This window comes from Corylus avellana, chromosome ca3 (assembly GCF_901000735.1).
Source record: "Corylus avellana chromosome ca3, CavTom2PMs-1.0".
Lineage (NCBI taxonomy): Eukaryota > Viridiplantae > Streptophyta > Magnoliopsida > Fagales > Betulaceae > Corylus > Corylus avellana.
The window spans coordinates 12,386,822-12,412,457 of record NC_081543.1 but is presented as its reverse complement, the minus strand read 5'-3'; the positions used below and the strand labels follow the sequence as shown (position 1 = coordinate 12,412,457).

Sequence of the window (25,636 nt, the reverse complement as noted above, 5' to 3'; positions counted from 1 at the left end):
AAAATATGATCATATCTTCAAAATATGTCAAAAGACTATTCTACCTTAGAATTTCCTTTGGGATGAAGTTTTTTTTTCAAATTGAATCGGAGAAAAAAATTTCCAGTTCATGACATGTAGGCATTCTCTACCTCCATTTGACATTGCTCTATTAGGCTTTCTCTCATTGCTACCTGTCGCAGAAGTTTGAGCAATTCTAATGTGACCGATCATCCTTTTAGACCAGTTACTAATCATAACCTTGGCCCTTTTTAGGCGGATTCCTCCTCTTTTTTATTTTTTTCTTTACCCCATTTTTACTTTTAATGATAGCTTGAATAAAGTAAAGAAAAATAAAAAAGAAATAGCATTGAAACCTCCTAGGATTTATAATCGCTAAAACGGGCGGTTTAGTACAGTTCCTTTCTTCTACCGCTGAAGCGGGCGCACAGGCGGTTCAGTTCTGTCCAACTTTCTTCTTCTGCTAAAACGGGCGCATAGGCGGCCGTTTTCATGCTCCTATGCTGCTGAGGGCCATGCTTCTCAGCTTTCAGGCACAGAAAAATCTCTCAAACACTACAAGCCTCACCTTCTTGTCCGGCTTTTGATTGACCCACCTCTCTCTCTCTCTCTCTCTCTCTCTCTCTCTCTGTGGGAATCATAGACTCCTCAAATAGAGGTACTTCTATTATTTCCAACCTTTTTTTGTTGTAAATACCTGTTAACTTTGTCATATATAGCCCGCAGTAAATTTGGTTTTTCTCGAGCATAATTTCTTCTTCGTCAAAAATGGTGTTCTGGGTAGTCTTTATTTTTAGTTTTTGAGCAAAAAAGACTGGGTTTTGAGAAGCTTCAATGGTGGAATAGCGTTGGGTTTCACTGACCCCAAAGATTTGGTATGAGGCAGTTTGTGGTATTGTTTGAAAAAATCGAATTGGGGGTTGATGGGTATTTGCTCATGTTCAAGGATATTTTTAGCTGAGTCGTGTTTACTCCGGAACCAAGTCATTCTCCGCGAAAAATGCATTGTTAGAGGTTATTATGCTGCTGCTTCTGCAATTTTTTCAGAAGACCATATGTTCGATGAAAATCCTAAAATTGAAACTAATTTAATTGATAAAGTTAATATGCCGAGAAACAGGTCACGTATCCGGAAAAAGCCCAAACTATTTCCGTTAGTTGGCAGAGTTTTCAAGTCTTTGGATTGGATTGGATTTCCATACTTTTCAACAGCCGTGAGAAAGTATGGATTTTCTCATTCAATCGATGCATTTAGAATTATTGTTCATATATTCGCATTAGCTAGGATGCATATGGAAGTTCATGCTTTGCTTAGAGATATCATTAGATATTATAATGAAGTTGGTTATGATGCGTTTGAATTGTTTCCAACTTTACTGGATTCATCTCAGCATGCGGTGAGATCGATTGTTGTATTTGATGTACTAATAAAAGTATTTGCGGCCAATTCAATGCTTGAGAATGCTGTGGATGTGTTTATGCGGGCTAAAAGTATTGGCCTTAAACCAGATATGTTTTCGTGTAATTTCTTATTGAAGTGTTTGGTGGAAGCAAATAAAGTGGAATTTGTTAGAAGTTTATTTGAAGATTTAAAAAACTCTGGACCATCACCTAACGTTTACACCTACACAATTATGATGAACTTTTACTGTAAAGGACATCTTTGTCAGGATGTAGATATTGGACAAGCGACTGAGATTCTCAAAGAAATGGAGATGAGTGGGGAAAACCCAACTGTTGTGACATACGGTACATATATCCATGGACTTTGTAAAGTTGGTTGTGTCGAGTTTGCCTTGGAATATATTCGGAATTTGAGATGGAGAAACCAGCCTGTGAATAATTATTGTTATAATGCTATTATATATGGGTTTAGCCAAAAAGGTGAAGTATATGAAGCTTTGAAAGTTTTGGAAGAAATGAAGAGCTTTGGAATATCGCCAGATGTTTACAGTTACAGCATTTTGATTGATCGGTTTTGCAAGATGGGGGATATTGAGAAAGGTCTGAATTTGATTGAGGAAATGGGTCAATATGGTTTGAGACCATCTCTAGTTAGCTATAGTTCACTCTTCTATGGTCTATGTAAGGGCGGACTGATGGACATCACACTAGACATGTTCCATAATCTTGGGGATGCTGGTTATAGATACGATCATATCGCTTATGAAATCTTAATCAATGGATTTTGTATGCAGGGCGATATGGATTCTGCCTGTAAACTTTTGGAGGAGATGATCAGCAATAATTTGGTTCCTGATGCTTCTAATTTCCAGAGTCTGATTCATGGGTTCTGCAAGTTGGGCCTCTTAGATAGGGCCTTGGAAGTTTTCAATATCATGCTACTTCATGGTGTCTTGCCTAATACCATCACTTGCAATGTTATAATTGATGGATATTGCAAGGAAGGGCACTTGGAGGAAGCCTTGAAACTTATGGATGAAATGCAAGACCTAGGCATTTTCCTTAACTCATATACCTATAATGCAGTTATTGACAGGCTGTGCAAGGAAAGAAAATCAGAAAAAGCTTGGGAAATTTTTCCTCAAATGCTTAAGAGGAATGTACTACCTGGAGTTGTTAATTATGGTACGCTAATGGATGGTTTTGCCAAACAATCAAATTTTAGGAAGGCCTTGATGTTGTACACAAGAATGCTAAAAGTTGGGGTCATGCCTGACACAGTCACGTATTCAATTCTTATTAACATATTTTGCCGAAGACACAAAATGCGTGAAGCATATAAATTGTTCAAGGAAATGACTGAAAAAGGTTTGGTTCCAGATAAGATTTCTTACACATCTTTGATAGCTGGGTTTAGCAGAACTAAAGACATGAAGAAGGCTTGGGCATTGTTCGCTGAAATGTTGAGGAAAGGCCACATGCCCAGTGTTGTAACTTATACCTGTTTAATTTATGGTTTTTGCAATTTGCAACGCATGGACATGGCTAACTTGTTGGTTGATGAAATGAAGAGGAACAAAGTGACTCCAGATGTGGTAACTTACACTGTTCTCATCACTTGTTACCATAGACTTGGAAATATTGAAAGAGCACGCGAGTTATTTGATGAAATGAAGGCAAGTGGTATTGCTCCAGATGGTATGGCTTTGCACTGGGGAATAAAAGCTGGTGCAGTATCCAAAAGCTAGGAAGCTGAGGGAATGGCGTTGTGAGGACCAGATGGTATATTACTACTACTCACTTTACCTTTGTATAGTTTGCTTTTTCAAACTTTATAGACTAGTTTGATCCACAAAACTTCTAGTGAAGCTAATTATATTCAGTTTTCCACATTTTGTCTACAATTCTGAAAATATACGGCCATAAGAAATCCCTTTGCTCAGACACTGGTAGATATACAATTTTCTTAAGATCCAAATTTTTGTTTAGTATCCTGAAAGATATATCATTCACAACCAAGAAAGGAAGCATGTCATATTTACTTCTTTTTTTTTCTTATATCATTCACAACCAAGAAAGGAAACATATGATATTTACTTCTTCTTTTTCTTTGGGGGGGAGGTTCTGAAATTTGAACCATGAAGTGCATAAGTCCAAAACCTGTCTGCGCTTATGCCATTGGTTTCCTTCATGGTACTTGTTTAGATAGTGTACTTCTTGAATTTAAATTTATCGAAGGAATTATGATGATATCCTATTTCTTTCACTTTATGCTACAGTATTAGTGAAGCGGATAATACTTATGACTCGAGCTTTTTGGTGATTGAAGAGGGATTTATTTCTGGATAATACAACTTAAGGAGTACACAATTGGATTGGTTATGGAGTTGGATAACATTGCAAAAGCCACCTTCGGTAAGTATTCTGGGAACCCCTTCTCATTTAAAACTCTTGTAGTAATTTTGAATTATTTTTTTTTACAAGCATTTACATCTTCTCATCACATTATTCCGCATCGTTTTCAATAATAATGCACGGCAAAAATAACTTGTGTATCATCATGAAAGCCATATGCAGGTGAGTGCATTACAATTTTTCTTTGTATTTTGCTAAAACATTGTGACATGTACGATATGCTTTTGATTCATAACTGATAACGAACTATTTCTTCCCTTAAATGAATTATCAAATATAAACTACGGAGTACCGAAGTTAGGATTTGATGCTTTAGTGTCTGGTATATGTTACATCAATTATTTCAAAAGCTTAAAATTATAGGAAATTGTGAATTTAAGCACTTAACCATTATTCTAATGCTCCCCTCTCCCTATGTGTGGGCTCAAATAGTCCTCAATAAATGGGTCCAAAACATGGGATTTAAACTTTTTTTAGATGGATGGTAGAATAGAGTGAGAATTCAAACTCAAGATAACTTGCTTTGATAACATGTTAGATTATTAGTTGTCCTAAAAATTTAAGCCGATAGGATTAATCGCTTAACCATTATTCTAATAGTATTACAACATTTATAGATTTAATCTACCACCCATAGAGGCCAATTTTAAGGGTGGTCGGTCATCCCCCAAGCCATCTTAATGGGTGGCAAAATTACCCCCAAAGGCTGTTGGAGATAGCTTGGGGGTGGTCAGCCACCCCCTCAAGCCACCTTTGTGAGTGGCTGAACTACTCAAAAGGCCTTTGGGCTTGGCCCGCCACAAGATAGTTTTGGGGGTGGTTGGCCACCCCAAGGGTGGTCAAACAAAACCCCTATTTTTTTTTCTTTATTTTTTATTTGAGAGTAGAATTGTAATGAGTAATGTTACGTACTACACCACTACACCACCTCCAACCTATTAGACTGATATGACAATGCCCATCAGCCAAGTGGGATAGAGGTGAGATGGGGTGTAATATGTAGCATTAATAAATTGTAATTGCGTAAGGGTCATGTCAAAAAAATGGAGGCAATCTGTATGGAGTGATTGATTTGATACAGGAGCTTACCACAAGGATTGCGTTATATCGTCCAAAATGAAGCTGTCCTTCATTTCATGGAACATGCAGGTGGTGATGATAGAAACCTAGGGTTTCTTTTTTTCTTTTTAATAAGTAATCGAGATATCATAAAAAGCGTAAGGCGTCCCTAGGTACACAGGGAGTATACAAGAGAAGCCACTTAACTAGTAGGAGCAAAAAGAACAAGAAAATCATGATAACTAATTTTTTTATTAGTAATGTATATTTAATCAAAGCGAAGAGAGGCGTAACCCTAGTACATAAGGAGTATGCTAGAGAACCCAAAAATTGTAGAAAAAGAAGCACATAACTCCAAAACAATCAAAACAATTAGAGACATGCACACTATTTATTTCAAGCCACTTTCCATGTAAACAAGGATTGTAGCATCATCTTCTTTATCTCTAGCAAACCACTCTCATGATCTTCAAAACTCTTTGTGTTCCGCTCTTACTTCCCAACAAATCACTCACCCTTCAAGGCCTAACCCAATCAACACCAAATAGCTGAAAAAGCATATTCCACAATTCAATTGCAAATTCACAGTGAAGGAATAAATTATCAATAGACTCCCTACACTTCTTACACTGTTGAGTTACACATACAACATCACAATAGCATTCCTCTTTCGTAAATTATCCAAAGTTAACCTTGAAGGGTTGACTCAAGTGGTAAACTTTCCACATGCTCTTCCAAGGGAGATTGAACCTTACATTATTAGATAATACGACTCTTTTTTTTTTTTTTAAAGTAATGTGCTTGATAATGTGACTTAACTTCACATGTTTTCCTTTTAGATGGAATCCAACAATATGTATACTAGCCTCAATGCCTTACTCTTGGAGAATACAACATCTAGAAAATCATGATAATTAATTGCCAAAAGAGAGACAAAAGCAGTTATTCAAAGATAAGAAGCTTGGGGTTTCTATCATTTGTTAATCAGAAAATAAAGGGAGCAAAGAGATAAATCAATTGCTTCAAGAGGATTGAGCCTCTGAATAATCACTTCGAGGGGACCAACCTCCAAATGCCTTATGGAATTTGTATTTCTTTTCTCTGAATTGACCATATAGGAAAATAAAGGGAGCGAAGAGATAAATCAATCCCTTCAAGAGGATTGAGCCTTTGAATAATCACTTCGACGCGACCAACCTCCAAATGCCTTAGGAAATTTGTATTTCTTTTCTATGAATTGAAACTGTTTCCCATACCTTTAGCCTCAAAACCACATATATCGGCCAATCTGAACTTGGATTTATCAATAAGCCATATACCTTGCCCTCCATAAACTATATAAAATGTGACACACTAGACCCACTGATATTGGTTGCAACCTTGTTTTTCTAGATCAGTATTATTAAGCTTTTACATATATGATTTAGTGTAACCTACAACATAATGACGCAGTAGAAGGAATACATCACGAGGCATCAATACATCGTCTATAATGTATACTTGTTTAGAAAATCTGCTGGAACTGTTTCTTAGTCAGTTCCTTAATATCTTCATCTTGTCTGTTATTCCAGTGCTGAACAACCTTGGTTCCAGTGAAAAGACTTAGAAGCGTCAAAATTGAGTTGTCTGCTTATAGAATTAAAGGTTTCATACAATGTTAAACTAGTAAAAGATTCTTTTGAGCACTATTAGTGTTATATAAATGCAGTTTGGTAACTAAGTTAGCTTAAGAATAATTTGTAAGCTTGTCTTCAAATATAATTATTTCTCAATCCAAAGCAGTTGCCTTATAATTGTTGGTTCAATCTATAATGAGTACCATTAATTTTTATTTTTATGTTTTTAGCGTAAAGACAGGAAGGGGCGACCAAAGTGGCTACTCTACTTGGGCATGACTATAGTAGTAACTGCCTGCTTGAAACCAATGATAGGAGGGGCCTAGACAGACAGGGAGACTGCAGGCACTCCCTCAAACTGGTTTAGCAAAACTGTGGTCCAACCCCACCGAGGACACTAGTGCCACCCAAGTCGGTGGTGTACCATTGGTGTTTATATTTGTGTTTTGCTATATTTGACCTCGTGCATTCTTTTTATTTTGTGTAATTGAATTTACATGTATCTTGCAGATGCTATGAGCAAAGCTCAAACCCTTGGAAACTCTCTAAAACCTCCCAATAAGGCAAGATATGGTTATTTCTCCAAATTTAACTTGGAAAAGTGGAATCTTTTTGGTGAGTATGAAGCAGTATCTTTTTCTGTTAATGTTTTTGCTTATAGAAATCACATTTTAGAAGATATACTTTTGTGTTGATTTTATCAGAAAATAAATAATGACGTGTAGATTGCCTTAACATTAGTCCAAGCAATATTTCATGATAGTTTCTTTTTCTTTTGTCAACAGACCTAGGCATCTGTTACATTACTATTATATGCTCTGAATTTATTTTTGAAATAGTATGATTGAGCATAAACTTTGTGGTCCTTTTAATGAAAGGAAACATTTATTATGTTCTTGTAGATTATCAAGATGTAGGAAAGATAAAAACAAAACAAAGAGAAGACTACAGTTGGCTACCCTTAGCTTAATTGGTTTTTTCAAGGTCAAAGCTTGTTCTTTCTCTCTACTGTGTTTTCTAATTGAGCTTTTTTCTAATAGTTGGTAACTTGGTGCTAGGTTGATGGGCTCTCTTATTTGTTTTTCTTTGTGTATGTGCGCAGGTGAATATTGTCTGTTTGGGTCAAGTATAGCTACTGTACCAGTAAAGAGCAAAAAATAACTCAAAGGTGGAAGGCATTGCAAGGACGAAGCCAACAGGGGTTGGTGCAGCAAAAAAAAAAAAACAAGACAATCTATGATTTGCCGCAGCCCGCAAGACCTTGTGTATCTTATTATGTCGCTTCCTGAGTGGAGCTAGCTTTGAACAACAATGACCACAAAAACTGCGATGACAACAATGACAGTTGCAGTGGATGGATACTAGGAGTATTCTTTGATGAGCAACAGTGTTTTTATATTAATGTTTAATCTCGACATTTCACTTGAAATGAAGAAGATCCTGATTGTCGTAATATATGTTGTTTTGACAGTCTTACGATTAGTGCTAATACAACAGATCAACAAATTCTATTAACTATTTTAAAAGCAAGAGACTTTTTTCTTTATCAACTCCGACTCTTAACTTTTCGAAGATAGAGGCAGCTCAAATTCCACCTTCATCAAAAGTGTGTTGAATGTTTTTCTGACTATTTCAACTCCGGCGAAAGCCAGAGTCCAAAGATGCCTTTTCAATTCCATCGAAATTTTTTGTTAAAATTACTTCGAATTGCTATCAATCTAAGAAATAAAATTGTTGAAAATCTTTGTCCTGAGTCTTCTGATTTAAGCAATCTTGATTCCTTGAGTTGGGCAATTGTTTCGACAAACACAGAGAGAAAACCAAATATACTAAAAAATATCAAGTATGGAACGAGAATTCAACACGAAACTGAAATATGGAATTAGAACAAGCATTATGAACTATGATAAAGATGTCCTTGTTCCCTAATCATGCATGAAAAGTATATACAAAAGTAGCATAAAAGGGGAATGCTGGGAGACCGTGAGATTCATTGACAAGGAACAATGTGCAACAAGTTGCCATAAATAGCAAATGTCAATCATTTACAGTGTCTTCATCTTCCTCAGGTTTCACAAAGAACTCGATGTAAGCAATTCGGCTGGGTTGCTGATAGCCAGCAGAATCAATGTGTGGGTGAGAAACGGATGTTCTTGCAACTGAAACCAGGTGCTGAACTTTCAGCATTCCACCTCGCCCCATAGTCACCTTGCTTCCTCTGTTATCTTTAATAACGCTGCTGGGTATATTTGAAGTTGTTGCTCGAAGGAACTTGTATTTGTACCTGTTAAAATTAGGGTGAGAACCAACGCGAACCCAACACAAAACTAGCAGGTTAGGGTTAAAGGGTTTGACTTGTCTAATTAAAATGATCAAGTTAGGGTGACCTATATAGTCTTATACTCATATCTCAACACGACTCAAACTCGACATGCGACATTAGGGCTGTCAATTTTTGATATAACCAACGAACCCGACATAATCCTAACATGAAATTAGCGGGTCATGGTTGAGAGATTTGACCCATTTAATTAAACCTATCAGTCTTATATTCATGTCTCAATATGACCCGAACCTGACACGTGAATACAAATTGCCACCATTTGTAAATTTCACTAGAGCGAAATGGTGCATTACATGAAACCAATTAAGAAAAAAAATAATAGAGTACCTATAAGAAACTTGACGATCACAGCTAAATGCGGTCAAGAGATCAGTATTCACATAATACATGAAGTCTATCTGCAAGATAGACAAGGATTTAAACCTGTGAAAATATTACATACCTGATAAAGTAGGTGCTTTCTTCCAAGTTATAAACAAACCTTACCTGCAAGTCTCCATGGCCTTCACCTTTAAAGGTGACAGAAGGAGGAACTGGTTGTAGCATGATCTGAATGCTTGATCCAGGCCATTCAAGATCATCAATAGCTTCCTTCAACGCAGCGGACTGGGGTTTAAATATCATGATTTTGAATTATTAGATGTGGTTCATGATTACAACAGTAGGCAACAAAATAAACAACGCATGCGCTGAAAACCATACTTATTCACCTATTAGAGGAATATTTTCATATTCAATTGCTATTTCTCTCGAAAACACACACACACACATGCACATAACATAACATAACATAACATACCTCCTCCGACACATCAAGTACCACAACCAAACAGTTTAAGCTCATTTTATAATGAACTTTTTAGTAAATAACGAACTTGGAAAATTATGTTTGAAGTTTTACAAATGTGGAAAGAATTAACAATGGCAAGAAGGTGATTAATAAAAAGAAGGCTTTTTTGAGATTAAACACTAGTGAACTTTCAAAATGGCATATGAGCTAGTTACCTCACAAAACCTTATATCCAACTAATTGGGATGGACAGCAGAAATCCTGTCTCACCATCCAGCACTAGACATTTTGCATAATTAATATGAACAGTAACGCTAAATACTACACTCCCATCTCACCCACATCCTACTCAGCCCTTGTTAAAAAAAGAAAAATTCATAAGCTAATGAGCACTGCCACATCAGCCTAGTGGATGGAAATGTAATATTTAGCATTACTTTGATATGAATGAATAAATTCTAACATTAAATGACGAATGGAATTTTCTTAACATACTACTATTAGCATGTATTAGAGAATATTAGTTCAAACCACTAAAAAGAGCCAAATTATGGTGGAAAGAAAATTGCAACTTTTAGGGGCCACCAAGTGTAGGTGATGCTCAAAAGAGAGTACAATCACACAAGCACCATATGCATGCATTAGAATGCAGAGAAGCAGAAGAAGTTAGAGAAAGAGCAGCTTCAAAGCTACCCACTCTCATGCATTAGAAGACTAGATGATAAACCGAGAGAGTATACCTTAACAGTAAAACTGAGTGGCGTGCTTCCAGCAGGTTCAAAATTGTAGTCCCATGAAATTGTGTCAGGGATTCTTGTCCTGATCTCCGCATAAATGCAAGCATCCAGGGAATCAACAGACCTTAAAGCACAAATACAATAAAGCATCAAAGTAGAATTCAGATTATAGAATCCGCCCGTTAGAATATTAATTAAACACGTTTACAATTTCTTATCAGTTTAAACTTTTAGGATAATTGGTGATTTAACATGGTGTTAAAGCAAAAATTCGGAATTCAAACATTGTCTCGATCATTTTCCTCTCATATAAATTAAATATTTTAAAATATTAACTAAAACGATTAAACCAATCATTTCTACTTAAATTTTAAGACAAGCTAACACACTTGAGAAGGAGCTGCATATCAGGTCCGGGATATCGAATTTCAATCATGGTAGAACGACCCGGAACCGAAAATGTGTTCAAGCAATCCACCAAGAGGCCCAAGCTCACACCAAACCGGGGCCGCCCTTGCGCGCCGTACTCGTAACGAATGAAAAGCTACATGCGGAAATTAAACAACGTAAGTCCCGAAACTCCCTGTTTGGCCAAAAGGGGAAAAGGGAAATCGGGTACCTCGCGCTGAAGATAGACTTTGGCCTGAAGACAGCCGGTTTCCTCCACAATGAATACGACGCCGTGTTCTGACAATTCCACGATTGCGTCCTGATTAGCGAAGCGAAAATCAATCAGAAGGCAATCACGGAAAAATGTGAGGAATGTGAAGAGAAAAGGGGGAGCGGGGACCACCTGGAGGCGTTTCCATCGGACGGCGGTGAGGGCATCGACCATGCCCTGGACGTTGTCCAGCTGGCACACCAGATCAGGGGCTTCGGGCTCTACCCCCGTCGCCGACGAGCTCATGCTCTCTCTCTCCTTTCCTTTTTCCCGCCAAATATGTCATCGGCTAAAGTCCCCAAACAACAGTCCTCGTGCTCTTTTCTATTCGAAAAGAGTATCTTGGAAAATGCTCGGATAATGCATCCGTGCAGTAAAAATTAACTTTTTGATCAACAATTACCTGTAAAAATAAAAATTAATAATTAATATTCACTGTCACATTATTATAATAGTTGTATGATAGTCATATAAAATTTTACTAAATATTATTTCTCGTGATGATTAATATACAAAGAGTAAAGTTACTTTTCACACTCCTTTTAAATGAGAGCAGCTGCTGTTCGGTCATGGCAAAAAGGAGGAGGTTTTTGCCACCAATAAGAAGTTGCCACCTAACCCAATCCTATCAAACTTAAGTTTACAAAATAAACACAACTACATCTGATTATTAATTTAAAATATTATTAATCTTTAAAAATAAAAAAAAATAAAAAATTGAAGTCCCAAGTAAGGGGAAGCAACCACCCAAGAAGGGGTGGCTCACCGGCCACCCCCAGTAGCCATGGGTGGCAGCGAGAGCCACCCCAGATTTGTCTGGGGTGCCGCGAGGCCACCCTAGAGACCGCGGGCCACCCCCTTGGTGGTGGGGGTGGCCGCGCGAGCCACCCCATAGGCCCTGGGGTGGCCCGCGAGCCGCCCCCCTGTGGTGGCGAGGGTGGCCCGCGCCAACTCAGATCCTGTTGGGGTGGCCCGCGCCACACCAGATCTTGCTGGGGTGGCACACCGGCCACCCCCAACAACATTTTGGGGTGGCGCGGGCCACCCCATTGTAGTGCCCCAGAATTTTCAAACCTATTTAAATAGATTATTCTGATAATGATGTTATTTTAATATCCATTGTAGTTAAAGATTTTAATTCTTGGGAAATTTATGAGAGTGGTAATTAGAGAATGGTAATTGGTGAAATAGTATAGGGTTGATGAAATAGTATAGGGTTGGTGAAATAGTAAAATGAGGGTATAATTGTAAATTGAAGATAGAATGAGGGTATAATTGTAAATTGAAGGTAGAATAGTATAGGGTTGGTGAAATAGTATAGGGTTGGTGAAATTGTATGATCAAAGGCGGAACTAGAATATTTAGTTTGGGAGGGGGCAAAAGTTAATTTTTAAAGGTATTTTTTTAAAAATTTTATTTTTTTGGAGAGCACCCCTTGGCTTGGGGGGCTGGGATCTCCCAAGCCCAAGGGTTGTTCTACTCTTGTGTATGACAGTCCTATAACAATCTACTAAATAATATTATTCTTAATAATTAAATGAATAATACTAGATATTATACCATCATCCCGATAATGGACATCGGCTCTTGAATTAGTCATTGGTAAAAAAGAAAATTAGAAGATAGATCGATAATGTGATATTAGTATAATGAGATAGAAATGTAATATTTAATATTTCTCTAATTAAATAAATAAGTTAAATTATTTCATTAATTATGAAGGGTAATAGTCTACTAGAGATTAGAAGATCAGATCCTTATTTTTACGGCCATTACAGTTATATGATAATATATAGAAGTCCATTAAATATATTTTTTTTTTTTTTAACAATATATACTTCTTAAATATTTTGTTAATATCATAATTTAACGTCAGCCGTCGTCACGTCAACCCCAAAAAAGGGAATCCGCTTCGTGGCCACTCGCTCCGTCGTCACCGCCCCCAATATACATATATCCCCTCTTCTTTCTCTCTATCGTTTCCGTACAATCTCCCTCCAAATCTCTTAAATCTTTCACTCTCTCTCTCTCGCTCGCTGCAATCTAGGGTTTAAGTTTACCCCTCTAATGGCCTCGTACATTGCGACCCTCTCAAAACCCTAATATCAATTTTCCAACCCATTCTATTAGAAAATTGTTTGGTGGAAAATGGACGGAGCGAATAACGAAGGAGATGTGTCGGGATCGAGCGGCGGCGGGGGAGCTCAGCCCATGCCGGCGCCTGCGCCGATGCCGAGCGCGAACGCGCCGCCGCCGTTCCTGAGCAAGACGTACGACATGGTGGACGACCCGGCGACCGACCCGATAGTTTCGTGGAGCGCCACCAACAACAGCTTCGTGGTGTGGAACCCGCCCGAGTTTGCCCGGGACCTCCTGCCCAAGTACTTCAAGCACAACAACTTCTCCAGCTTCGTCAGGCAGCTCAACACCTACGTACATGCCTTCCCCTCTGATCCTCTACTTATTGTTGCTCTTCTTTCCATTGCTGTGAGCTTTGTGTGTGTTTTTGTTTTGTTTGAAACTTTGTGGATTTTTGTCGGTTAAATGATTAGAGTGACTTCGTCGATGATGATGAGTGTAGTGGGTTGAATTAGGAATTAGTTTTAGCTTGTGAAGTAAAGTTCGCTTTGTAGAAAGGAAATCGATTGGGTTTATGATAGGAACCCTTATTTGGTTGCTGAGAAAGCGGAGGGAGGGAAAAGGAATATTGTTTTGAATTTGATGTTTCTGTTTCGGGTTTTTGAAACCCGAGGGATTAACCTCGACTAAATTAATTTTGGTGAAAATAATTTGGAAATGATTAAACAAGAGATTCTAGTAAATATAAGTTATGATTTAGGGCTAGGTTGCGGTGCATGTTGTCGTCCCCCATTGGTTGCTGAGAATTTGACGAAAAAGGGGAAAAATAAGAGAGGAATGAATGAAATATGGTCAAGTTTTTTCTTTTGCTTGGAAAAATAGGAACTTGTTTAAATTAAGTGGGATGGTCTTGTCAGGGATTTGATGCTCTATTGTTTCTTTGTCTCCAAAACAATAAGAACTTTGTAAAATCTGAAGTTTTGATATCTCATCTTCCTGCATTTTTATCAGCAACCAAATGGAGCAGAAGGGGAAGAAAAGGAAAAGGAAGCAAGTCTCAGGTCGATCATGACCTGATTCCAAGGTTAATAATGATTTCATTTTTCATATGATCTTGTTGTTGCATTTGTAGTCCAGGCATAGCTAAATGCAAGGCAAACATATGAACTGATTAGAGTGGGCATAGATACACCTCTTGCAGCTTTTGAAAAACCCTTAGAGTCCTATATGGGATGTGGAAATTCTGTTGGTTTTCTTTTGAGGGAAAATTACAAAACCAGTCCACGTGGTTATACTAATTTGCAATAAACTCCCTGTGGTATAAAAATGTTTTGCAAGCTCACTGTGGCATGCAAAAATAACAAATAAGTCCCTATTATCAAATTCCGTCCAAAATCTTGTTGGATTCCGTTAATGTGCCGTGTTAGATCCAATTATATAGTGACATGTGTCACTCATAATTAAAAATATACAAAAAAAAAAAAAGCTGGAAGAGGGTGTGGTCGAATGGCCCCCGACATTCCTAGTGGCGCCTCGTCATCTTGCAACTCAAGTGCCGCCACCCGCAGTGACATCTTGCAAACCCATCTCTCCCTTCAAACCTTGCCATCCGTCCCTCCCCTCCAGAAACCCTAAGCCTCTCCATCTCTTAGCTCTGTGCCATGTCCTTAAACCCAAGTCGTCCCTCCCAATCGCCTGCCTCGCGGTCCATGGTAATCTCCTCTATGCAACCTCCTCACATGAAATCAATGTCTACAATAGCGCTTGCACATCTCAACACACTCAACGGTAAGGATTCCTCCGGCTTGTAAATGCTCACCTTTTGTGATAGCAAAGTCTTCACTGCTTGCCAGGACTTTTAAGATCAGAGTCTGGCAGATAATGGCTGCAACATCCTACCCCAATAACACACAATATTATCCGATTTTAGCTCCCCCGAACCAGATTTCCTAGGAGGTCACCCATCTTGATACTACTCTCGCAGAAGCACGCTTAATTGCGGAGTTCTGATGGGATCATGACCATCACGGCTTTAAAATGCGTTGTTGTCATTAAGGGTGTAAGTATACATTTAAATACATCCTCATCTCCATACTCAGGCGATGTGGGACGCAACAATCACCCCCTCTTAGGACTCAGCGTCCCTGCTGGCGACCCTCATGGGATTAGCCCATTCTTGGTGTCGAAGCGAATGCCCGCTAGCGACCTTTTTGGGCTTGTGCAGGCTCTCCCCATCTCAAGTTGGGCAATGATTCTAATACTATTTGTAACACCCCACCCCAATGACACACAATATTGTTCGCTTTTGGCTCAGCTGAACCAAACTTCCCAGAAGGTCACCCATCCTGATACTACTGTCGCAAAAGTACGCTTAACTGCGGAGTTCTGATGGGATCATGACTATCACAGCTTTAAAACGTGTTGTTGTCATTAAGGGTGTAAGTATACATTTAAGTACATCCCCATCTCCATACTCAGGCGATGTAGGACACCACAATGGCCACCAAGCCACACAAACTGTTAGCTACTCTACCCACCATTAATTCTGAAGGAATTTCATCACTACTTTGGGAGAAGTATTATCTTGCCTTGGTATTACCACCATTATAAGGAAGAGACAACGGATGCTATAGCATCGCCCATTAGCTTGGCTGGAAGCTTGTGGTTTCTACTTTCTTTGTGTTTGTATTCTTTCTTTCTCTCTCTCTCTCTCTCTCCCCCTCCCATCCAGTGCATAAGTCTAAGGTGGTTGTCTCTTATATACTTGGTGTTGGATTGTGCCCGTTCGGCATTTTATTTTAGTAAAATTACTTGCTTACAAAAAATAAAAAAGAAACACGCTGTTCTATAGCTAATTAACTTTTTGGTTTCTTGAGGGTTGAAACCTTAAAATTGTACTCTTTTGGTTGGGGGCAGAATGTTGAAATGGATGAGGTGTTTCTCCAATTTTTTTTTTTTTTTTTTATAAGTTGGTGTTTCTCCAAATTTATTGTACCTCTTATACATAATATAATGTAAATAAAGATTTTCATTTTCTGTGATGTACTTTCAGGGCATCCTTTGATTTAGACTATAAGCCATTGTAGGGTATTAGCAATGGATTTGTGGGGAGACCCATTTCATAATTTCTTTTTGTGACAGTGGTTAAGGCGTATGGTAGGTTATTGTTTGGGCCAACTAAAGGGGGGTTTACTTAAGGGCCTTTCATTAGAAAGCTTTTTGAACTGTTCAGGTAGCTGATTTTATAGGGTCGGCTTCCTTTCTGCACTTAGTAGGTCTCATAGTTTTCTGTTGTCTGTAAGGCCGCATGCTTTATCTAAATTTATACCCCTGTGGCTTGTAATTTCACACTTACAATTGGATCTGTAGAAGTGTCCTGTACCTAGTGATGATGTTGTCCAAGATTCATAGTCAGAATCTATCCTGAATTTGTGTTGGACATGGGACCATTTCTGGATATTACTAAAGGTGTCAATAAATTCCCTTGGAAGAGAAGTCTTTTCCTTTTCCTCCTTTTGTTTCCCAAAGTTTCTCATGTAGTTTACCTACATCTTATTTTTATTATTGATTTCAAGGAAAAGTGTCATAGCTAACTTGTGAGAAAGAAGCAAAATTATGTATTTTGGGTGATGTGAGGACTTGCAACTTATTTAAATATCTCTAATGCATAGGACCATTGATTTGAGGTTGACTGGTGTTATGGTGAGAAATGTATATTTGAGGATTGGAAGAAGTAGAATTTTATTCGGCCGTATTTACAATTTACATTGAGGGTGAGAGAACTTGATCTTGAACGAAGATTGACGTAGAACAAGTGCCCAATTTGTTAGAATATTAATTTAAATGATTAAATTTGCAGTTTCTTATCAGTTTAAACTTTTAGGACATAGTATTTTAACATTATATTCGAGCAGAGGTCTCAAGTTTAAACCTCAACTCCCCAATTTATATATTCAATTAAATATTTCATGTGTTGAGATTTATTTGTTGAGGGAGAATTTGAATCCACATATGGAGAGTATTATAATATTAATTTAAATGATTAAATTCATCATTTTTTATTAGCTTAAACTTTTAGGATAGCTGGCGATTTAATACAATTATCATAAACTAAGTTTCAAAATGTTGCTTCCAATTCTTGAATGAGCTAGGGTGCATGGTTTTACTTCGAAGTTGATTCAAAATTTTGTAATAAGAATGAGTTTGAGTAGACTGAACACTTGAAATTATCTCATAATATTTTGAATAAAAGGTAAGATACTTTTTTCAGTCTTATTACTGTTATGTAACTATGTGCGTTTTATTTTTTTATTTAGAATTAAAATATTGATGAATTTTTTTGTTCATTTATGTTTGGGTATCCATGAATTCTAATTTTATTTTTCTTCTTGCTGTCATCTTTCATTGATTTGTTAGGATGTGATTACTTAGCTTTGTCATCTGTTTATTCTGCTGATTGATATTGTGCTTTGCCCCCACCCCCTTTCCTTTATTTTTTATTTTATTTATTTATTTATTTATTTTTTCCTTTTCTTGTCACTATTTGTTGAACAGGGTTTCAGAAAGGTTGATCCAGACCGCTGGGAATTTGCAAATGAGGGCTTCTTGAGGGGCCAAAAACACCTCCTTAAGAGTATTAGTCGGCGAAAACCTGCCCATGGGCATAGTCATCAACAGCCACAGCAATCACATGGGCAGAGTTCATCAGTGGGTGCCTGTGTAGAGGTTGGGAAGTTTGGGCTGGAGGAAGAGGTTGAGAGGCTTAAAAGGGATAAGAATGTGCTTATGCAGGAACTTGTCAGGTTGAGGCAGCAGCAACAGACTACTGATAATCAGCTGCAAACCATGGTGCAGCGTCTTCAGGGGATGGAGCAGAGGCAGCAACAGATGATGTCATTCCTGGCAAAGGCCGTGCAGAGTCCTGGCTTCTTGGCTCACTTTGTGCAGCAGCAAAATGAGAGCAACAAGCGAATAACTGAAGCCAACAAAAAGCGAAGGCTCAAGCAAGAAGGTATTTCTGAGAGCGAACACTCTGCTGCACCTGACGGACAGATTGTTAAGTACCAGCCACCAATGAATGAGGCGGCAAAGGCAAAGGCAATGCTTAGGCAGATTATGAAAATGGATGCTTCCTCCAGGCTGGAATCTTATAATGACAAAGATAGTTTACTGATTGCTGACAATTCATCATCTTCGAATGCAATGGACAATGGGAGCTCTCCAAGCCGTATGTCAGGAGTGACTCTGCAAGAGGTCCCACCAACTTCAGGGCATAGACCCTCAGCTGCAATTTCCGAAATTCAATCTTCCCCTCGTGCTGCAACTTCTGATAAAGTTACAACAATTCCTTTCCCTGATATGAGTGTGCTGGTTGGAGCAGAAGATGCATCTTCCATTTCTATGCCTCAGGCAGATGTAATCATGCCTGAGCTTTCTCAAATACCTGAAATGATGTCCGAAAGTGTTGCTATTCCCGAGGAAAATTACATGGGACCTGAAACAGGCAATGGTGGATTTTTAGACCCCACTTCATTGGAAGTTAATGGGTCTATTCCCTTAGAAATTGATATGTCCTCTGATACTGATATTGATGCCTTACTAGGTTTTAATGTTTGGGAGGACTTTCTTGTGGAAAGTCCAGCACCAGAGGAGATTGAATCAAATTATGCTGACGGTATGCCCAAGGGAAACGATATGCAGCCAAAGAACGGATGGGACAATGCTCAGCATATGGACAAGCTTACAGAACAAATGGGCTATCTTAGATCAGATATCAATGAGGTTTGATATTGTTTACTGAATGTACATTTTGTTTCACTCATCTCCTAGGGTCATACTAGTGATCTTTACAATCGCATGCTCCTCTTGTTTTGGTCGTTGGAAGACCAGCTAATACCTTGTGTACCTGTTCAGCCTAGCTTTGTTTTGCATATATGGGAACCCTAGTTACAGTTTTCTTTATTTATTTATTTTTAATTATGATTTCCTCTACGTCATGTTGGTAGTAACACGAATGAACTCAACAGAGCAAGGTGGTTTTAGAGGCTATAGCTTTGGCTTTATGTTCCTTTTGTACAGGTCGATGTCCTGCCCTAGGTAGACATGGCCGTTGTCTGAAGGAACGACTTGTAATGGATGCTTTGGCCTAAAATTTCAGTCATGTAGTACCCTTTCAAATATTTCACTGGATTACAGTAACCTTCTGTAAATACACATTTATGTTCGTGGTTATTTGAAACCTTCTTAGTAAACATATGATGCTTTTTTGAGGTTTGACTTAGTGGATATATATATTCGGACAGAAATTTCCTCTAAACTGGGTCGGAGGAAATTTCTTTCAACCAATCTAATAAATCGCCGAGTGTCCTTCAAACATGTGAGGGACACATGTTTCTTTAATATGTTTAACAGCCGTCAACTCCTCAATTCCACTAATGTCGTCTCCCATCTCTCTCTGATGAGCTTTTTTTTCTTCAAGATAAACAAATCACTTCTTTTCCTCTGGTTTTGCTTTGTCGAGAGAGACCTGAAATTTTGTTTCACCCAAATACAGAGAGTCCAGGAGTCTTGCACCCAAACACATCTGTCCATCTCCCTTTTCTCTTCAATACACGTTCTGAAAAATGGCCGATAAAGCTGTTAAAGGGGGCATTAGATATTCAGATCAACGAGAGAGGCTAAGTTTGAGAATGGCGAAGAAGGAAAAAAAAAAACAGCAAACAAAACTAGCGAGACAGAACTGAGGTAGGAAGAGGAAGATCAAAAAGAGACGAGAAACGGATTTTAGAAATATCGTTTCTCTTTCCAAAATGACGTCATTCTGTTATATATATATATATATATAAAATTCACCCGTTACCCTTACGGGCGGGCGAATTGGTAAAACCGGCTCGCTACTCACCGAACTTGTTTTCCCCTCTCAAGTTTCAACCAAAAAGTTCTCTTACCCTTTTAACAGCTTTCAAAGAAAAATGGAGAGGAGCGAAAGCTCTGCCTCCTGTGAGCATATCATCAATCAGATACCAATGAAGTTTGGTTAGTTAAAGAGAAAAGCGGCTGCTACATGGCTTTACCTTCCATTGCGGCTTCTAATCCTAATAAATCTAATTCACAAATCCCACCGGTAACACTCCCCCTTCTTTTTTGTTGTATCAAAATTTCACACATATATGTCCCAAAAGAGTAGCTCAATCGGTTGTGAACTACGCCTCTTGAAGCGGATGTCATTAGTTCGAATCTTCCCTCCCCTTTTCTTTGTGTGGGTATGTCAAAAAAAAAAAGGAGGAGTGTTGCCAGATCCCGCTGGCAACACTCCCCCTTCCCTAATACCTTCGCTATATATCTACACTCTTTCACGCCCTCCATCGATCTTCATTTTCAAATCTCAAATTGCTGAGAGATTCCCCAATAATAATTAAACTCCAATTCTAACCCATTAATGTAAATTATATACACAAGCATGGCAATAAAAAAGACACCTTAAAAACACTAACTATATTCATGACTAAGATGTGCTGTCCTACACATACATCTCTTGTATAACTACAGACGTAAAAAAAGCATTTCTGGTTGGTTACTAGTGGAGACGGCATTTGAGTAACTAGGGGTGTCAATGCAGGCAGTTAAAAACCGCCCGCTAACCACCTAACCGCTAGAACCGCCTAGCGGTTATTGGGTTTACTAACCGTAACCGTAACCGCTAACCGCCTTTTTATATAATATATTTTTGTAATTATAATTGTAAAAATATTTATACATATAACATAATCACTTGATCAATAAATCACAATTTTTTTTAAAAAATAATTAAATCGCAATTTGAGTATTAATATACTATCACTATAATTTATATGATTATATCACATCATCAATTGATCATTAAATCATTTGATTATATAATAATTAATTATACATATATAATATGACATGACTCATAAGTATACAAATTCAGACTAATACAACAATTAAATATCTAGAGACTTATTTCCAATGTATGTTATACACTTATAAGTCTATATAAGTCTACATATGCATATGAATAATATAAATGTATAACATCAATACTTAATCATATGATTCAATGACAATTCAAATACTTTATTCAAGACTTCAAGTGAATCATATTATTAATGTACAATGATGATATGATTCGTATAATATCAAATTAAGTAATTGACATTGCATTAAACAATGACCAATGTGTTACTTATAAACACAATTTAAGTATTAGTATATTATCATTATATGTTGTGACAGTTGTCTGAATTCTGAACTTTTTTTTATATGTTGTGTTGAATTTTTTTTTTTTTAATATGTTGTTTTTTTGTTTTTTTTTTTAAAATAAAAAATAAAAAGTTAACCAATTATGATTTAATATTTAAGAAAAATTTTTTAAAGTACAAGTAAAGGTAAATTTTGGGTCAAATATTTTTTATTTTTTAATATGGGCTCTTTTTATAGCAATTGGGCCCAAGAAACACTAAAAATTAAAAATTAAAAAAAAAAAATTAAAAAAAAAGGCCCCAAAAAGAAGCTCAATTTTGAAAAGACGGATTATCTATTTCACTAACCACTAACCGTTAACCACTAATCGGATGTAGAGATACTTAAAAATGGCTTAGCTAAACTAGATAAAAGTGAATTTTGAAGAGCTATTTTACATAAAAATATGGCTCTTCCATTGGGAATGCTCTAAGCGGTTAACGGTTAGTGAAATCTACTAACCGCTAAGGCGGTTACGGTTAGCGGTTATTGCCAATAACCGCTAACCATAACACACCCCTATGAGTAACCACAAAAAACTCACCTGCCCCTAAGATCATGGGATAGCCACATCCACGTTTTACATCTCTGATAAGCTCGTGGCTTCCATGCATATATACGCTATGTATAAATAAATACTCTCTCTGATTGATTGATTTCTTTGCAAAAAAAAAAAGAAGAAGAAATATGTTATCGACAGAGAAAGAAACGGAGAGGCAGGTGGGTGGAAGAATAGTGTAAATTATTGATGACATGGTGAGAGAGAGAAGGCACCAACAAGCACTGAAGCTATCCTTACCGTTGCCAAATCCGGCAACTGATCATCAGTTCTGGGGCGAGACCCAATTGCTGCCATTGTTGCCATCTCCGGACATCGAAAAAGTTTCCGACCTTGAGAAAATGGCTATTCTAGGACAAGGCAGCGGCAGCGCAGTCTATAAAGTTGTTCACAAGAAAACCACCGCAATTTACGCGTTAAAAGTCCTCTTGCTTGATCGAGATTCTGGGAGCATTCGCAACCGGGCTGCACGCGAGGCCGGAATCCTCAAAAGGGTTGACTCGGAATATATTATAGGGTGTCATGCAATTCTCGACGATGGTTTTTCCGGTACGGAAGCGAAAAGCGGAGAAAATTACCTTTGCTTTGTAATGGAGTACATGGAGAGAGGCTCGTTACAAGAGGTGCTGCGAGCGCGGCAGAGATTGCCGGAGACGGTAATCTCCGGCATCGCCCGGCGGGTCCTGAAAGGGCTGCGCTATCTGCACGGCATGAAGATAGTGCATAGGGATATAAAACCATCGAACCTGCTTGTAAATGATAAGGGGGAGGTGAAGATTGCGGACTTTGGGGTCAGCCGTGTGGCGATGGGGGCGGGGGCGGTGGCGGGAGCGGGGGCGTTCGAGGCACGTGACTCGGCAATGGGCACGTGCGCATACATGAGCCCGGAAAGATTTGATCCGGAGACGTGGGGCGGCGGTGATGGTGCCGCCGACGAGTTTGCCGGGGATGTGTGGTCACTTGGGGTGGTGGTGTTGGAATGTCATGTTGGTCATTTTCCGTTAATTGGTGCAGGGCAAATTCCGGACTGGGTGACATTGATGTGTGCGATTTGCTTCGGAGAGAGGCTGGAGATGCCAGAGACAGCCTCACCGGAGTTTCGGAGCTTTGTTCGGCGGTGTCTAGAGAGGGACTGGAGGAAGAGAGGCACCGTTGCTGAGCTTCTTGGCCATTCTTTTTGTGATTAATTACCATTTGCATGAAAATTGAGTTGCACTTGCTTCGTTTTTCTTTAAAACCACACACTAGAAATACTTTTTGTTCTGAGTTGATAACACTTCTTTTAATTAATCTTAATTTCTTTTTGGCCCTGGGATAAGTCCCACAATAGAATTTTTGGTTCTAGGTTGAATTGTTTTTTAATTGAATAAGGAAAATAATTATGAGGGAGGATCATTTCCACCGATCCAAAAGGAAGAGAGAGTGAATGATCCTAAAACCAAAAGAATGGTGGGTTATCCAACAACAAATCAAAATGAAATAAGAGCAGTGCAAAAATACATACAAAGGGTAAGAAATTGATTAAACAAGTGACCCAATCTTCTTAAGGGGCCGCTCAAGGTGGTTAGTGGTTACAGAAGCAAAATGAACATAAATTAAGACGAGCCTATTTGAACCCCAACTTGGGAACAACAACCACAAAAAGGAGGTTGAAGCCGAAAATGCACTGCCATAATCCGATGCACGGACTAAAGAATATAGAGGTACCAATACAAATTCGGCTACAAAATTGCTAGATAATGGTTGATTATTTCTATTGAGGAAATTTTTGTCTAATCTTCAAAAGATCAACGAAGGTCCCTCTCTATATATATTCTTTCTATGTTTTCATCATTAGAGAAGCTTGCTTGTTTCAAAATTTTGACTAAATTCCTCTCCATCTCCAAATGATCTTCCTCTTGCCACCCCTTTTAACATACATTTCACTATACTGTATAACTATAGTTAAATGTATGTTATATTGAATGTATATAGTTGTATACACTTTAATACTTATATAGGGCAACTAGGACATAAGTTATAACATTTTACAAATGGTTATTTATTTACTAGTACTTGCCTATATTCTATGCTATAAGCAAGTTTTCATTATAATTTAGGATTAAATACTAAAAACCCCTTTAAAGTTTCACTTATTTATTTTTTTCCCTTAGGGTTTGATTTTTATTGCAGAAGGTAAGGGTGTCAATGCGGGAGGTCCGCTAACCGCTATAATCGCTAACTGTTAACCGCTTAACCGTATTAACCGCTAACCGCCTAACCGCTATAACCGCCTAGCGGTTAGCAGTTATTGGGTTTACTAACCGTAACCGCTAACCGCATTTTTATATAATATATTTTTATAATTATAAAAATATTTATACATATAATATAATCACTTGATCATTAAATCACAATTTGAGTATTAATATATTATTACTATAATTTATATGATTATATCACATCATCAATTGATCATTAAATCATTTGATTATATAATAACAAATTATACATATATAATATGACATAACTCATAAGTATACCAATTCATATTAATGCAACAATTAAATATCTAGAGACTTATTTCCAATGTATGTTATAAACTTATATGTCTATATATGTTATAAGTCTATATAAGTCTACATATGCATATGAATAATATAAATGTATAATATCAATACTAAATCATATGATTCAATGACAATTCAAATACTTTATTCAAAACTTCAAGTGAATCATATTATTAATGTACAATGATGATATGATTCATATAATATTAAATTAAGTAATTGACATTGGATTAAACAATGACCAATGTGTTACTTATAAACACAATTTAAGTATTAATGTATTATCATTATATGTTGTGACAGTTGTCTGAATTCTGAACATTTTTTTTATATGTTGTGTTGATTTTTTTTTTGTTTTATATGTTGTTTTTTTTTTTTTTTTTTTTTTTTAAAAAAAAAGCTAACCGATTATGATTTAATATTTAAGGAAATTTTTTTAAAGTACAAGTAAATGTAAATTTTGGGTCAAATATTTTTGATTTTTCAACATGAGCTCTTTTTATAGCAATTGAGCCCAAGAAGACACTAAAAATAAAAAAAATAAAAAAAAATTAAAAAAAAAGGGTAAAAAAAAAAGCAAAAAAAGGATAAAAAAAAAGGCCCAAAAAGCCCTAAGAAAACCCAAAAAGCCCAAAAAAAGCCCACTTTTAAAAAAGCGGTTAGCAGGCGGTTATCTATTTTACTAACCGCTAACCGTTAAGGCGGTTACGGTTAGCGGTTATTGGCAATAACCGTAACCGCCTTGACACCCCTAACCGTAACCGCCTTGACACCCCTAACAGAAGGTAACTGTAATTTTAATAAAATACCAAATTGGTCTTTTCGTCCATTGACCTCCACATCACTGACACGTAGAGCAATTAAAATTCGACACTTGGCATAAGTGGCTACGTCATCAGTGATGACGTGGCCACCTAATTAAATTTTTTAAAAGAAAAAAAAAATTTTGGAATGGCCTACCATTTGAGTGGCCGAAACCACCCCCAATGGGTACTAGGAGTAGCACGGCTACCCCCATGTAGCTACGGGAGTGGCCGAAACTTCCCCCAATGGTAGTTTGGGGGTGGCTCGGGCGCCCCCATGGAGCCAAGGGGGTGGTTTCGGCCACCCCCTTGGCACCTTGTGGGTGGCTCAACCACCCCTATCAGGCCAGATGAGGGT

General features: G+C 37.7%; 4 protein-coding genes across 8 annotated transcripts; 3 read left to right on the top strand and 1 right to left on the bottom strand.

The window, feature by feature from the left end:
* Window positions 1–388: 388 nt before the first annotated feature.
* LOC132176488 (pentatricopeptide repeat-containing protein At3g22470, mitochondrial-like) lies at window positions 389–8,012 on the top strand. Of its 5 annotated transcripts, none has more exons than XM_059588714.1 (6): window positions 389–3,186; window positions 3,684–3,819; window positions 6,725–6,905; window positions 7,005–7,109; window positions 7,397–7,478; window positions 7,597–8,012. In XM_059588714.1, the coding sequence occupies exon 1, from the start codon at window positions 924–926 to the stop codon at window positions 3,150–3,152; it is 2,229 nt and encodes a 742-aa protein (XP_059444697.1). In that variant the 5' UTR covers window positions 389–923; the 3' UTR covers window positions 3,153–3,186; window positions 3,684–3,819; window positions 6,725–6,905; window positions 7,005–7,109; window positions 7,397–7,478; window positions 7,597–8,012. The 5 variants fall into 5 exon arrangements, with proteins under 5 accessions (XP_059444697.1, XP_059444698.1, XP_059444699.1 ...); XM_059588715.1 differs by having other exon boundaries at window positions 6,725–6,923; XM_059588716.1 differs by lacking the exon at window positions 6,725–6,905.
* Window positions 8,013–8,307: 295 nt separating this feature from the next.
* On the bottom strand, window positions 8,308–11,338 carry LOC132175932 (uncharacterized). Its single transcript, XM_059588029.1, has 7 exons — window positions 11,159–11,338; window positions 10,985–11,074; window positions 10,755–10,909; window positions 10,369–10,489; window positions 9,325–9,444; window positions 9,166–9,236; window positions 8,308–8,778 (listed from the first exon to the last, which is right to left on the bottom strand). The coding sequence occupies exons 1-7, from the start codon at window positions 11,270–11,272 to the stop codon at window positions 8,532–8,534; spliced, it is 918 nt and encodes a 305-aa protein (XP_059444012.1). The 5' UTR covers window positions 11,273–11,338; the 3' UTR covers window positions 8,308–8,531.
* A 1,582-nt stretch (window positions 11,339–12,920) lies between these two features.
* Window positions 12,921–19,316, top strand: LOC132174982 (heat shock factor protein HSF8-like). The gene is made up of 2 exons (XM_059586762.1): window positions 12,921–13,459; window positions 17,660–19,316. Exons 1-2 carry the CDS (start codon window positions 13,175–13,177, stop codon window positions 18,890–18,892), a joined length of 1,518 nt encoding a protein of 505 aa, XP_059442745.1. The 5' UTR covers window positions 12,921–13,174; the 3' UTR covers window positions 18,893–19,316.
* Window positions 19,317–22,120: 2,804 nt separating this feature from the next.
* LOC132174108 (mitogen-activated protein kinase kinase 10) lies at window positions 22,121–23,113 on the top strand. Its single transcript, XM_059585809.1, has one exon. The coding sequence runs from the start codon at window positions 22,121–22,123 to the stop codon at window positions 23,111–23,113; it is 993 nt and encodes a 330-aa protein (XP_059441792.1).
* Window positions 23,114–25,636: the final 2,523 nt, after the last annotated feature.